This window comes from Anolis sagrei, chromosome 1 (genome assembly GCF_037176765.1).
Source record: "Anolis sagrei isolate rAnoSag1 chromosome 1, rAnoSag1.mat, whole genome shotgun sequence".
NCBI classification, from domain to species: Eukaryota; Metazoa; Chordata; class Lepidosauria; order Squamata; family Dactyloidae; genus Anolis; species Anolis sagrei.
This window is the reverse complement of record NC_090021.1, coordinates 195,763,257-195,778,942: the sequence shown is the minus strand read 5'-3', so window position 1 is coordinate 195,778,942 and position 15,686 is coordinate 195,763,257. Positions and strand designations below refer to the sequence as shown.

Sequence of the window (15,686 nt, the reverse complement as noted above, 5' to 3'; positions counted from 1 at the left end):
CATGTCTTTGTCAAGATACCCCACCCCTTCTTTTAGAATAATTCTTAGCTGTCCAGCAATAAAAGGTTCTGATGGAAGTCCAACTGAGTATATTACTCTCCTGAGTACATTTAGCTTTTGACACAGTGAAAAGTTTATGCTTGAACAAAATGTGATAATGCCACATCTTGGATGAATCCCATTTTGGGTGAAGGATGGGATGGCAATTCAGTAGGTAAATAAAGTTACTCCTTTTGCAGAGTAACAGCAATTGTATAACTACGTGGTCTTAGTGGCTTCCTCTAATTTTAGTTACTTTCAGCTATGGCCTCACTAGAGAGCTGAGGAAGGATATCACATCCTTCAAGTGGTGGCCAACCCTTTGCCTTGTGCTGCTGCCTCAGGCTCTTGTTGTGGATGTTGCTGAGATGACACCAAGGTGGAAAAGAGGGCTATTCAGACTTTTGGTTAAAAGGTAACTAAAGTAATTTGCTGCTAACTTTAATCTCGTAGAACAAGATCTGTAGCCAATTACTTTTCAAATTGAGTTTTCAGGCTCAGGTTTTGTCTTATGCACACAAGAGTTACTGCACCAAATACTACTGGCTGTCCAAAATAAGCTGGCACTCTTCAGCAACTTGAGTGGCACAGGACCTCTGGAGAGAACTGCTGTTGTTCAAAAGTACAAATCCCATGCTTCTCCTTTTACCTCCAGAAATACCATGATTCATACCATTTCAGAGTGTGTATGTGTTCATTGTAATTTTATTTAGCACTTTGACGTTTTTTGTATTTATGAATCTCACCAAGGGTGTTTTCCAAGGTATAGCACAGTAAGACTTAAATAAATTATGTATGTATATATCAATCAGATTCCTCATGCTAAGTGTCAATCAAAGGCCTTATAGTCTGGAGTTACCAACTGCACATAAACCTGGTTATAGCTGCTCTTTTTTATTTCCACTCTTTAAAGTACAGCATCTTTTTCTGCAGCAAAGTGGGGCTTATTCTCAAATAAATGGGGTTCCATCAATTTCACTTTATCCCTACACTCATTTCTGTGATTTGAGTTTTAAGAAGAAAACTATTCCATGACTCTAGGAATGTAGAGTATCAGGTCAAAAAGATATAGCCTGAACTTCATTCACCAGCATATATGTCTCTCATCAGCCATCTTAGCCTTTTGTTCTGAACATTGTAGCTTTTTCTAAGCAATATAACATTTGTAATAAATTGAGCAAAGGAGGAATCGTTTACCAATGTATTACAGCCATTATCCTTCAAGCAGGTGTTCTCAAAGTAATGAACTCTACTCCCAAGAAGATACTACCAGTGGGACAAGGAAATCTTGTGTTACATCTGTGGTTCTCAACCTGTGGGTCCCCAGATGTTTCGGTCTTCAACTCCCAGAAATCCTAACAGCTGGTAAACTGGCTGGGATTTCAGGGAGTTGTAGGCCAAAACACCTGAGGACCCACAGGTTGAGAACCACTGTGTTACATGGAAGACATCATAATGCCACTTTCAGTTAGTGCATGAGCTAGGACAGTAAATATGCCTCTCCCTCGTTCACTGCTGTTCCCAACTATGAGAAGTCAGTCATGCCAACCTGAGTGTCCTTTGGGGGTCTTGAGTAGAAACTAAGGCTAACTGGGCCCTGCAGAGATTCAAAGTGAAAAAACACTGCTTTTTCCATCCACTATGTGCAAGGTAAAGGCTGTTATTAGGCTATCACTACAGGTTTCCATGTATTTTATGCTCTGCCTGCAACTTTTCATGTAGTGATCCCTTACCAGCATGCCACACCAACCCATGTGGTGTGATGCACAACTCTTAGGTCAGATAATAGCAGGGCTTCCTCGGACTGACTTTTGTTAGATTAGAAAGACATCAGTCCAGCAGAATACACACCCCCCCCCCCCCCCATCCGCAATCACTCTGTGCACAGCATTTTGCACTTTGGATCAAACACTTCACAACTATGACCCTAAAAATGTATATACTCGGCACATTTTTTTGTTTTGGTTAAGCAGTACAATATAATACATTTAGATGGTACGAGTGGTTTCATATTGCTAATTTATATTAAACCTATAAAACAGAAATCAATTTCCAAAATACCATTTGCAACCATAAAGGCATAATTTCAATTAAAAGTCATACCTCTGCCTGGAGTAAATTCAAATCGTATGTCATTAAGTTCCTTTCTAGAATTCCTGGAGGAAGGGAAGGGAAAAAAAGAGGGATGGTAAACACATCAAAATGTAATGAAGTGCACCTCCTACACTGTAAATGTATTCAAGCTTATAAATAAGCTGCTGTTAATACACAGGCAGTATTTTACAGTTTTATGATCTCGTCTTTTCCCGAAGTGCATAAGGGCATCAATATTAAAGAAAACCTGGTGGAAAAAAAATCTTTAAGCATGATGCATTTTTATGATCAACTTCAACTGCACACTTTAACTTGATGAGTGAAAGGATGTCTAATTAAAAAAGGAGAAGAAAGGTTTCATTTTGTACTATGAAAAGTATCCATGTAGCCCAGAGTGCTGTTTTCTTCAGGCTAAGATCATATTTAGAGGTCTTTCTAGAACCAATTGTCTTTACCTAGATTTTAAATTCCTCTCTCATCTTTCCATTTTAGCCTGATAAACAGTGTTGTATGAGAGGTCAGATATTACAGGAACGGAATCCTGAACGCTGTATTACCTTACCAGCTTTCATGTGTTATTATTTTATTTGTAATATAATACTACTAATAATTTGTGGTTGTGGTTATATATGTCATCGCTGCGCTGAAGAGCAACAAGGTTAAACAGTCAGCAAAAAAATAAAGAAAGACTCTACTATAGAGCCCGCTACAATCCACATGATTGTCTCAAGAACTACAGGGCCTCTGTAATCCACACATAAGTTTCCCCACAAACCTGAGGATCTTCAAACCTGTTTTTTGGATGGAAGATTCCAGAAAGTAGCAGGACTGTGACAGTGGTGTGTGAAGGAAAACCAACTTACCTGAGATGAAAAGTCAGTTACTGGGGTTAGTTTCTGCACAATGGCATCTTTGATTAGGGCTACTCCACACTAAGGACTAAGTAAAATCTTGCCATGGGGCAGAGCACAAAACCTGTCTTAACTTATCCCTTATGTTCCAAAAAAATAAATAAATGTGAGAGCAATCACTCTTGCTCTAAACCAGGCTTCTTAAACTTTTCCGCTTACAACACATTTTGGCCTGAGAAAATTTTATGTGACTCCTAAGCATACAGGTATATAAAATACTCTAATCGAATGCTCACCTTTTTTGCTAAATGTCCTTGCCAAAATTAGAGTGTGCATCAGATTTGCGTAATATGGTAATCTTAGTGCTGAGACAAAGCAAAAGAAGCTTTATCCGGAGCTGCACCTGGAACTTCTATTTGACAGATGTCATCTGCAACTTAATTGTCACAGTTCAATGCTGTGCAATCCTGGGATTTGTAGGTTTGGTGAGGCGCCAGCACACTTTGGCAGAGAAGGCTCAAGACTTTGTAAAATTACAGCCCTCATGACTACACAGCATGGCACCAGGGCAGTTAAAGAGGATTTGTTCTTCGCCATAGAAGAACTCCCAAGGTTTTCCTTTTTGTTGCTGAAAGCTTTGGTGTTTTAACACTTTTGCTTTTAAAGAAGGAATGTTATTTATTTTGTGTCAAAAGCATTGCATAAATAAGGATAAAACTGATTAAAAAAGGAGCACAAGTGGCTAAATAACTTTTGACCAAAAACGGGCAACAGCGACCACATTGTCTGCAGCCTTAAACCAATGGTTCTCAACCTGTGGGTCCACAGATGTTTTGGTCTTCAATTCCCAGAAAGCCTAACAGCTGATAATCTGGCTGGGATTTTTGGGAGTTGTAGGCCAAAACACCTGGGGACCCACAGGTTGAAGAACCAGTGCCTTAAACAATTCTTCCTGTGTGCATGAGGAAGGGCACTGTGGGCAAAGTTAAGCAGGCAGCAACTGTAATGGCCATATTGCAAAGAGTGCACCTTTTGTTACTGCACATTATTAGTCAGCAAATACATTTTTTTATTTACAGTTTTTGAAAATTACAGTGAGCATTAAATTCGATGGCGCATTAGACTCGAGTAAATACAGGTAAGTATAAAAATAAAACATTCAGCATTTGCAAGGCTTGCTGAAACAGGTTGATTTTCCTTTTTATGAAGTACAGCTGAAGCCTTTTCTGTATTTCCATTTGAAAACACTGCACAACAGATTCTTGTAAATGTCTAAAACAGCCACGGTTGTCAATTTTTTCAGGACCCCAACACTGAGATAAGGGGACCCCATTTGAGGTCAGGACCTACAGTTTAAGAAGCAGTGTTCTAAACAGAACTAGTTCCTCACATCATAGTGTTATGCAACTACAACCCACATAGTCTTACTTGTAAAAGAATTAAATGCTTGGTGGTATTCTATGTTTTTTAAATAAGAAGTTCCTAAGAAAAGAAGGCATAGATTAGTAGTGGTAGTTCCTTCTGGAATATGCCTAAAGCATATTAAGAATCGTTTTCTATTCAATTTTGTAATCTATTTTACTATTTTTGCCTGTGAGTTCAAAGACAGTTTGCCCAAGTGTGATGAAGGATATTTCATAAGTGTTCCACAAACCATAAACAACTCCTTTATGTTCTAACAATGTGGCTAATTGCCATTTTCATTTCAGTCTTGGCTGATATTTCTACAGTCAATAAAATAAATGTCTTTGTCCCAGGATAGAGCTATGAACAAGAGGAGGGGAGCAACCAGAGAGAAAGACAGACACAGGGGAAATGGCCATTTCATTTTTGGAAACAGCAAGTGGGCAAAGACCAGATACAAACATAATTGCCTTAGCACACTTTTTCTTCTAGCAAATAGCTCAATCTGCTTGAAAAGCTAATAGCAGTGAAATGTGTTTTGTGATCCATTATTCTTCTGTTCCCCAGCATGGAGACTGTAAGCAGACTCATATTTCAGTGTACCAGGCCATGAAGTCTTGCTGTGGGGAAACTAAATCCAACATCCAGGCACACTCAGCCATGACTGAGAACTATTATCACTTGCTAAACACATATTAAGAAAATGTCACACAGTCATAGCTACAGGATCATGGAAGAACAAAAGAATGGATTGGTAAGATAACAGATACAACTTTTTTCAAGCAAGCAAGTATCCAGCTGCCACGCACAACAAACACAAATTCAAAAGGTGAATAAATTTCTTGTTGTTCCACTCCTTATTCTGATCAAATGGATATTACGTAGTGTGGCATTATGCAGCAACATAATCAGGAAAGCTGTTCTGATTACTAAGCATGCATTGGTGAAGTTCATTGGCTTCCTTTGGTAGTATAAACTATTAAACAGAACGTATTTGCATCCAAGTACAGAAAAAACTAGTTTTGAAAACAAGTATTTTTTTTCCTTACTGATGGACGTAAAGCAGCAAATTCCAAGTGCTTTTTTATTCCTATTCAAGGCCAACAAGAAATACCAGAGCAAATATGCAGAAAGCCAAGAGATGGGGGAGATCAAGTGAAGACCCTGTTTATAGTACCTGCTCTCGGAATTTAGTGGAAATGCAACAAGGCGATGGATGGGTGTGTGGCAGGAAAGCAGCCGAATATACCATATGCACACCTGCTTGATTAAAGCTGTCTACCAACATGGAAGAAAGGTCCATACTAACAGGAGAAATTAGGCCAATTGTTCTGTATGTAGTAAAAATCATTTTATTTTTCCAGCTTCTCCCATTTGGGTACCTCTTCTCACTCTTGTAACATCTTTCAGAATTTGTATACAGTTCCTTTCCCATTACTATAGATATACCGATATAAATAGTTCTGTAGTTCTTAGTTTAAAAATTTGTGAAGTTTTAATCTAAGTAGGTATATATACTACAGGCAACATATAAATATAATGGGATCTTTTGCTTGCTTGCTTCCTTTTTATCAGTGTGGCATTACAAATTTACACCCTGTCTTTTTATTATTATTATAGTTCTGTGAAGAAGGTCTTACATATCTCTCTCTCTCTTGGAAAGCTTAAATTAACCGTTAACTGGTTAACTAAACATAATGCATACATAATGGAGAGTCCAGAGATGGCAAATTCTGCTCTGCATAAAATAACACACTATACACACAATATATCTAGAAGAGGTAGGTCACAATTTATTGGTTTACAGCTGTAGGCAGGTTTGGCAGGGGTGTGGATCCAAGAATCAACCAACTTGTCTGTTGATCAATGAGCCCGATCCCCTGGCCCGATGATGAAAACCATTGGATGGTAAGAAAGAATTCACATGGCAAGAGCCTCTCGTGTAGCCCCCCTGCCATCAGGGGAGTAGCACATGTGTCCACTCCAAATCAGACAAGACATTCCCCTCAAGTTCTTTAAGGACCACTCCCCACAATACTACAAGTGCCTGAGATGTCCCAAACCCAGGATCCATGCCACCTGCCCCTCAAATGTTATGAGAAAAAAATGGCAACGCACTCCAGCTTTATAAGAGTATAACACAAAATAGCCATGCTATGTTGGTCGAAACACAACTGGCAGGCACTCAGGAGAGCAAGGAAGAAAGTATCTTCATCAACCAAAGTGAAGCCTTTGTCTGGGTCACTTTGGTCAGGGCCCATTAGACAAAGGTTTAAATTCACTGACTGGTGGTTTTCACTTTCTCCCAAGCTGGCTCCTGGGAGGAAGAAGCAAGCCAGTAACTATGGGGGAGGGGATTCAGCTCACCTAGATTACAAAATCTCTGCATGGTGACTTGTGCAGAGCCCTTACATTTACATTCTATCTCCTATTCATCTATTTAGCAAAAAGGATTTTTGAAAATCTCTGCCTTCATTTCCAGATTCTTCACTCCTTCCAGATTTTAGAAAAGTATCTCTTTTCTACTCATTTTCAAGAGTGACTGAAGAAATCTCAAAAAAGAACCGTGAAATCAGCAATTACTCCGAAAACTTTATTATTTTCTCCTGGGTGTTTTGAGTGCTGTTCTTATGAATTTCTTATGGATGTTTTCTTCCAAAAAGATTTCCCATTTAAAAAGGAGAAGTGGAAAAAAGGGAGGTGAAGCGCTTTGAATCAATGCAGTAAATTGTGACTATTCTGTGTAGTGGAGAAAGGTAAAGAAGGCAGTATGAAATAATCTTATCACAAGTCATATATCCAAGTGCAGGATTCAATTAAGCAAAAGTCATCTGATTTACAAGACAGTGGCAGGGTTATTTAGTGCAGCGGTCCTCTGCACTTACCTGGCAGATCAATGTTTACTGCATCATGGAAAATAAATGACTAAACCAACATCATCCAAGACAAGGGAGTTATTAGCCTATCCATTCAGAACAGACTTAAACCATAGGAACAAATGGAGAACCACAGTGCTCAAAACCATGGGAACTCCATTCCTCACAGTTCAACCTAATGCTTAAGAAAAGCCCTAAAAAAAGACTCAAGTGCAACTGGACTGGCAGATGTTGAACTTTATGAAACTTCTTCCATAAAGGTAATAGTATATTTCATTGATTATAAAACACATTTTCTCCAGCATATAAACATCTCTAAAGATGTGGTAATGGATAATGGGGAAAGGCAAGGTGTTTCAGAAAAACGTTTATTTCTGTTTTATTGACTATTCTAAAGCCTTTGACTGTGTGGATCATAATAAATTGTGGCAAGTTCTTAGTGGTATGGGGATACCAAGTCACCTTGTCTCTCTCCTGAGAAAACAGGAGACAACCAAGTAGCCACAGTAAGAAAAGACCACAGAACAACAGACTGGTTCAAGATTAGGAAGGGAGTATGGCAGAGCTGTATACTCTCACCCTACCTATTCAATTTGTATGCAGAACACATTATGCGTCATGCGGGGCTGGATGAATCCAAGGTTGGAGTTAAAATTGCTGAAAGAAACATTAGCAACCTTAGATATGCAGATGATACCATTTTGATGGCTGAAAGCAAGCAAGAGCTGAGGAGCCTTATAACCAAGGTAAAAGAAGAAAGCTGGGTTGCAGTTAAACATAAAAAAATCAAGATGATGACAACCAGACTGATTGATCACTGGCAAACAGAGGGAGAAAATGTGGAGGCAGTGACAGACTTTGTATTTCTAATAGTGAAAATTACTGCAGACACAGATTGCAGCCAGGAAATCTGAAGACATTTACTTCTTGGGAGGAGAGCAATGACCAAACTCCATAAAGACTTAAGAGTAGTGACATCATACTGATAAGCAAATATCCGCATAGTTAAAGCAATGGTGTTCCCCATAGTAACCTATGAATGCAAGAGCTGGACCATAAGGAAGGCTGAGCGAAGGAAGATAGGCAATTTTGAACTATGGTGCTGGAGGAAAATTTTGAGAGTGCCTTGGACCACAAGAAGATCAAACCAGTCCATACTCCAGGAAATAATGCCCGACTGCTCATGGAGGGAAGGATATTAGAGGCAATGATGAAGTACTTTGGCCACATCATGAGAAGACAGGAAAGCTTAGAGAAGACAATGATGCTGGGGAAAATCAAAGGAAAAAGGAGGAGGGGCCGACCAAGGGCAAGATGGTTGGATGTTACCCTTGAAATGACTGGCTTGACCTTGAAGGAGCTGGGGGTGGCCACAGCTGACAGGGAGCTCCGGCGTGAAGTCATGAAGAGTCAGAAACAACTGAACAAATAAACAACAACAAAAAGATGTAGTGAGTCTTAGAACTGCAGGTGTGCCTTATGGGGTTTTTTTTGTAATTGATTGTAAGATGCAAACTGAAATTAGTTAGCTAACTACAATCAATGATGTTTTAGAATCGAGAAAATATGGTAATTTCTAAAGACAGTATGCCATATAATGAACTGATTTGAATGTCATGATGAGGCAGGTTTGTAGAGGAACTGTGACTTATTAGCACTGCTGTGGGAATGGCTAAACAAAGCACATTCCTTCCAATTGTAGTTAGTTTACTGTGACATCTAAATCTAGCACCATGGCATACAGTTTCCTTGGCAAATCAAAGAAGGGCTCGTGGCTTGCTGTAGGTTCAGTTTCTGTGTCCTTCCCTCAGGGGAAAGAAAAGTCTTGCCAGGTTCAGCACTCATATTAAAGAAGCCACAGGGAGAAAGTCCATTATTTGTTTAAGCCATTCCAGCTCCCAGAGGAAGTGATCAACCAGCAAATATGAGCACATTGTCCAATCCATAATATTCCAGACATGTCCAGTGTATCTGGCACATGTAGGATATAGTCTGTGGCTGCATACCTTTTGCGCCATTAAGGCTGCAGGTGTATGCACATCGCTGAAAAATGTGCAGTAAGTGGCTAAAATGATAAACATTACTCTTCAGAAGTCAGTCTGGCTTGAGTTAATGCAACATGCATTCAGAGAAACATATAGGCATGTTGGAAAAAAACTGTTGGGCATAAAAATAAGGGAACACACAGAGAAATAAAGGCACGAAGAGTAGGAAACAATAGTGTCATTAAACTCTCACAGCTAGTACTTGCCAGCAACCTAAAACAGGCCAAATTCTAGCCCAGAGTCTTCAGGCAAGTGAAATACACAATCTAATGCTCAAGATGGTATAGTAAACATTTTACTTGTTACACTCCCTATAAAAGATAAGATGGGTAAATCTTTAAAAACTGCAATTAAGAGTAGAACACAATGATCCCCTTTGCCACTTACATGGATGGCAACCCTACAAGGGGACAGCAGTGGGTACGCATTGCAGCTGCTGATTGTTACTGTGCTATAGACAAAACAATAAAATTCCCCAGTGAGCTAATTCTACACTTGTACTTGAAAACAGCACTTACTGTTTGTATTTTTATTATCTAGGAACACTCTGAGTAAATAAGTAGTTCGAGAAAAGATGGCATCATTTCAGGAGACAGAACCACCAATTAAATGAAAAGATATGCTTGCGCTTGCTATGAATCTCTCTACTCGTTAACTCTCTCACTCAGCTGGAAGCGATACTTGCATCGCTGTGATTGAACCCATCAACAAGAGTAGCCATAGCACCTCGGCCGGAGGCAAATTTTTCCCTGCGTCAAGAGTTTTCTGAATTGTTAGCGCAAAAATACAGTCGCTCTTCCCCTCATCTCTGTCAACCCATTTAGCTCCAACTGCATGAATGAAGTTGAAAAGAATAAAATATAAACAAATGTTTTCAGCTTTCCCTCCTATTAGGAGTGACTTCTGAAAACAAGCCCACTTGTGATCAACACTAAGTGACAGCACAACAACAAGAGCACTGCCACAAACCATGGATAAAATCACATACTGCCTTTATGATTGCTGTGCAATCTACAAGATGTTATTAAATGAGATTAACAACCAACCAGCTAAATTTATCATAGAGAAAAAAATGAGCTTGAATCCCATATGCCTTTCTTGCTGTCATCAGAAGGTTTTCTCATTCAGTGGAGCCTCACGCAGATGGAAAGCTATTTTACGGTCCTCATGCTCCCTTCCATTGGAACTACATAAGAGCCAATCTGAAAGGAATGCATAGGATAGAAGGAGGGAGGAAATTCTGACAACGTCCAGTCAATGCAGTCACAAAATAAGACTTTGGCTCTCAAACGCAACTACTAACACAAATGTCCAGGCAGAAATCCAAGAGCATTTCGACAGAAAAGGCTATTACCCAGAATGACCACTGATCAATGTCAGCTTTTCAAGGCAGTAATCCACTTATGGGATCTCCAGCCCATTCTAAATAGATTCCAGAAATTACGTCACACACACGAACATTTGTATTTCACAGCAATGTTAGCAAAGACATATGAGGGCTTTGAAAATGCTGAGAGAAATGTATACCTCACACTTAAATTTATTTAATAACTTCTTGAGTCCACTCACACCTACCATAAACTGTGCTTCTACTAGAAAGTTGGGTGGTTCTTAACTCCAATCTCAGACTTTGTGAAAAATCCACAATTAGTCCAAAACTAGTACAAAAATGATACAGGTTTGTAGTAGAGATATGATCATATAATGTGGGCTCTCAACTATAATGCTGACTCATTCTCATTTTTCATCATCATTACTTTTTTCCAACTATTCAAATTATGGCATGGAAAGGGGGTCAGGATCTGAAAGCTCTAATTTCTCCAAATTATCCACTTACGATGATGGCTTTTCTCCATGATTGAAGGTGGCAGATCGCCTGTAGATATTACTTTGGCTTGTTCAAGAGCGCTAAGATTCCATAATGCTGGTTTCGATATCATTTAGTCTTACTAATTTCAAAAATGTTAAAACATAATTTTAATCAAGTCACCCCAATTTGGCATGGTCAGTGCCTAAGGATTCTTAACAGCAGAGACTTGTTATGATGAAGGATAGCTAATCAGAGTACACTAATGTCTTGAGTACTTCCAAAGTCTGCCAATGATCTGTAGCATTTACAATTTGTGGTATATCTTGATTTAGGGGCTCCTTGATCAGGTGAGATCACATTTCTTTGCAAATTTAGGTACTGAAGATTTATTTTTTTTGGGAGGGGGAAAAATTTCTTATTTGGGGAGCACTGCCCTTCTTTTGCCCCCTATAAGTAGACTCCTGAACGTCAAGCAAAAGGGTAATTGGATGCTTTCCTTACTCCAAAAGCAAGCAGAATGACAAACAGATTGGATCACGAGGGAGTGGGAAAACAGTTTCTAGTTACCCATGCCACCATAACTTTTTCTGAACTCAAGCCATTTCTCTATTCCTCCTCACATCTGCTTCATAAAATCACCTCTACTGGGCATACCAATTGCTTCTGTTACCTAGATAAAAACACAGTTTTTTGCTAGCTGAATGATGGAATAAAGCAAGTGGGAAACAGTAAGTTAAAGCAGTTCCTTTAAACCAGGGACTAGCAGACAATGGGTCAGGGATGAGTCCCAGTCAAAGGACCACCAGTTTGATCAGTAGGGTTGGGCCCAAATCAGTTTGAACGAAAATTATTTGTAATACTCAATGGTCCATTTCGTATAAACAGAACGAGGATGAAGGAACCAAAAAGCTGGCCAAAAGAGACAGATTTTATTGGCTACTGGAGAGGGTGGAGTTAAGTCTGCAATATACCTGAGGCAAGGCTCTGCTGCAGGGCTCCTGGAGAAGATGGGATTATTGCAGCATCCTTTTCTACCTCAGCGGCAGTGTCTTCCCATTTCTTTTTGGAAAGTTTCCTAGGCTCCTCCTCCTCCTCTAGAGAGGCCCCTGCTGGGAACTTGCTTTCTCAGTAGCACTTGCATGGGGCGGGCATTGAAAAGTCTCTGAGTTTCCCTCTGAGCATGATGGGAGTTGAAATTTCTCTCTCTCTCTGTTTCTCAGCCAATAAAAAGCCTGGTTGTACCTATGCAATGATTAATTGAGAATGGAAACAACTGGAGACTACAATTCCCAGAACCCTCTCTTGTGGTTTGTCTTATTTTTTAAAAAAATTATGGTAAAAACTCAAAATATATTTTTAAAAAACACAGTAGAATGGTGGATTGTTTTGAAACTTGGCAAACCTGCAGTCATAAATGGGGTCTCAAACTAAGGTAGGTTTCATGCAGATAGGCCTTAAAATTACTGAGGATTGAACCTTTAAAGTTTCCCATTGTAGCCAATGGTCTGAATCTTTGCCAAATGAAAACGGCAACACTCTTTCCAATTCAAGTAACTTCCCAGTAAACAAAATGAGGGGTTAGCAAAAATGGACTCCAAAACTGCACTCCTCTATTGATTGGTACTGCTTTAAGCTCTACCTTTCCTTTTTTTTATTCCAAAAGCCAATGACATTTAACTTCCTTTGTTCTGCTTCTCAATTTAGAAATGATGGCAAAGATAAAAAGAGTGCCCATGATTCTATAATATTTCTGGAGACTACCTACTGTATTAACCCTTAGATGGTTAAAAAGCCCCCATCCAAAAACAGAAGATGAAAAAATATTAAATTAATCTTTTAGAGTTCTTCCAACTTCTCTTTCAAGGCTACTATAATGAGTTCACTGTCTCTGTGGATAGTGATTTACTGATAGAGTGCCAGAAAGTCAATTTTACTATGAGATAAGTTATCATGGTTTGATTTAAGTTTTACTGTTCAGGGAAACCTTGATAAAAATGATGCAATATACCTGAATGGGGGGAGAGGAAGGGAGGCTTTGTAGAAGTCAAATGAAAGTGTATAGAAAATAACTTTCATTAACATTTGCCAAGTTGCTAAAGGTTTTTCATTTCAGTCATCATGATGAATTTGTAAAGGAGTCATCTGAAAATATGTAATATATTTTTGATATTTTCGTATGCTGAAATTTCTTCTGAAAACATCTCATTCCTACAGCTATGGGCTAAAATGCAGGTTGCAGCACAGTCTGTACTCCTGCTCAAAACTGCATTTCAGCAGCTGAATCACGGCAATCATATATTGACTTAATAACCACTATTTTACCACCCTACAGCCCCTTCACAGCATGAGTAATCAAACCAGCAGATCTCTAATTAACCAGTTCCCAATTTTATCAGTTCCAGGAAATTCTGATTATCAGCTTCAGAGCAACTTGATATTAAACCCACTTTAAACCATGGAGAAAAGACATGATCTAACTATATAGCAGCTTAATGAAATTACTAATTACAAAGAGAAAAAGGAATCAACCATATCAGTAAACACATAATGAAAAGATCTGCTACCTTCTTCTCCCTAAGGTCTATTCACATTCAAATTGGAATAGAAACAAAAATAATTCTATACCAGCACCTTACCTTACCATCATATCAAATTGTGTATCTATCCAACATGGAGAATGCAGACATTCTAGGGAAGAACATTTCATATCTTTCCAAAAGAAGACTTTTAGAAAACGTATTTCAAACTGAATTTTGGACCTAGAGAGCCTTAGAGAGGAATTTCTGGGCCCTCCAGCCTGACTCTATTATCATCTTTGAGTAGAAGTTGACCATAGAGCCACACTAGATGACCTAGAGGTTCCTGGAGAGAACATGATAATTAAATCTGTGAACAATCAAACCAGCTCTAAAAACAGATACAATTGATTAAATCAGCAAGTGTTAGTTGTGTTTGCTTCTGCACCAAAAACACTAATTATATTCTAGATAAGATACCTTTTAGATCTATAAAACCATCAAAAGCTGATTTGGAATAATGAATGCTTTACATTCAAAAAATGTAGTGAGAACTCTTGGCATATTGTCCTCCTCTTGTGCAAGGCTCAGGCTACCAAGAAAAAGCATATAAATCAGGCATGGGCAAACTTCAGCCCTCCAGGTGTTTTGGACTTCAACTTCCACAATTGTGGGAGTTGAAGTCCAAAATACCTAGAGGGCCGAAGTTTGCCCATGCCTGATATAAACAAAGCCATGCAATTAATGTTGCAGTACAAATATTCTATAAATATTTTCAGAACAGGAACAGGTAATTTCTGTTCATGCACAACTTTTGAATAGACTTCATGCAAGTGCTTGAAGGCTAAAGATAATTTTTTTCAGTTGATCACTGTACACTTTGCAGTTGCATTAATTTACAATTTAAAATCTTCTCAGTTACCAGAAATTCTTAAGGTGTAATGTAATATGGACACACATTTAAGACTACAGCCTTAAGGACAATCAGACAGATAAGAGGCATAGATGACAATTAAATCAAGCATTTAAAAACTCTGCCTTATAATGAACATGAAATTTATGCCAAATTGGTTTATCAGTTTATGAGATTCACAGTGTTTATGAGTTTCACAAAAGGACCTCCTCATGGAAATCCACTTGGGGAAGAAGCATTAATCATATGTTTTATCTTACAATGTGCAAAAGAACGTATGCATCTAGGCTCTGTAAACATTGACATTTATTTAAAACCCAAGGAATTGAAAGAAATAACAAGTAGAAGTCAAAGATGATTCCAGCACACTAATAATACCAGATACTGAACTTTTTCTCTTAAAGTAGTAATTCTCAACCTGTGGGTCCCCAGATGTTTTGGCCTTCAATTCCCAGGAATCCTAAAAGCTGGTGAACTGGCTGGGATTTCTGGAAGTTGTACGCCAAAACACCTGGCGACTCATAGGCTAAGAACCATTGTCTTAGAGTGTAGTCAATGTCTTTAGGAAGGTTTCTCACTTTCTATGCTTTAACTATAAACTACTGTGTTTAAAAGCAATTTTTTGGAATAAAGCAATTTTTTAAAGTTATGGCATCTCCAACCAGCTTTCATCTCTAAATTATGTCTTCCCCTTTTTTGTGTGTTTGTTTATATGGAGACTAAGAACAGCATCTGAAGACTTCCACAGGAGAAAGTAGCTGGCAATAGTTGGTTTGATGATCTTTTATCTATTTGAATGTCCACTACAGATCCTATCAAGAATTAAATGTAGCCATCAGCTCAACAGGTAGTGTTAAGAGCTTTCTTGGCCCAGAAAATTGTGACAATTACCACCATAAATCCAAAGAGAATTTGGTTGTTTAAAAACACTGTGCTAACATCAGTTCAATGTAGCACATTACAAAGCAACCGCATTTCATGAGCATGGCACAAAATAAAAGCAGGAAAGATACTGATTACAATTTCTGGACAAGTTAAACTTTACTCTGCTCTCAGGATTTGTTTGTGGTAAATGGATTTACTACTGCTTTTTTGAAAACAAAAAAAAGAAAGACAAATCCCATCATCTGTAAATTAA

The 15,686-nt window shown here is 38.6% G+C and overlaps 1 protein-coding gene across 1 annotated transcript in view; it reads right to left on the bottom strand.

Moving 5' to 3' along the window:
• Nucleotides 1-15,686, bottom strand: part of STK39 (serine/threonine kinase 39) — a 152,236-nt gene that overhangs the window by 12,803 nt on the left and 123,747 nt on the right. The window contains exon 15 of the mRNA XM_060778477.2: nt 2,143-2,195. Coding sequence (XP_060634460.2) covers nt 2,143-2,195 — 53 coding nt within the window. The remainder of the gene's footprint in view (nt 1-2,142; nt 2,196-15,686) is intronic.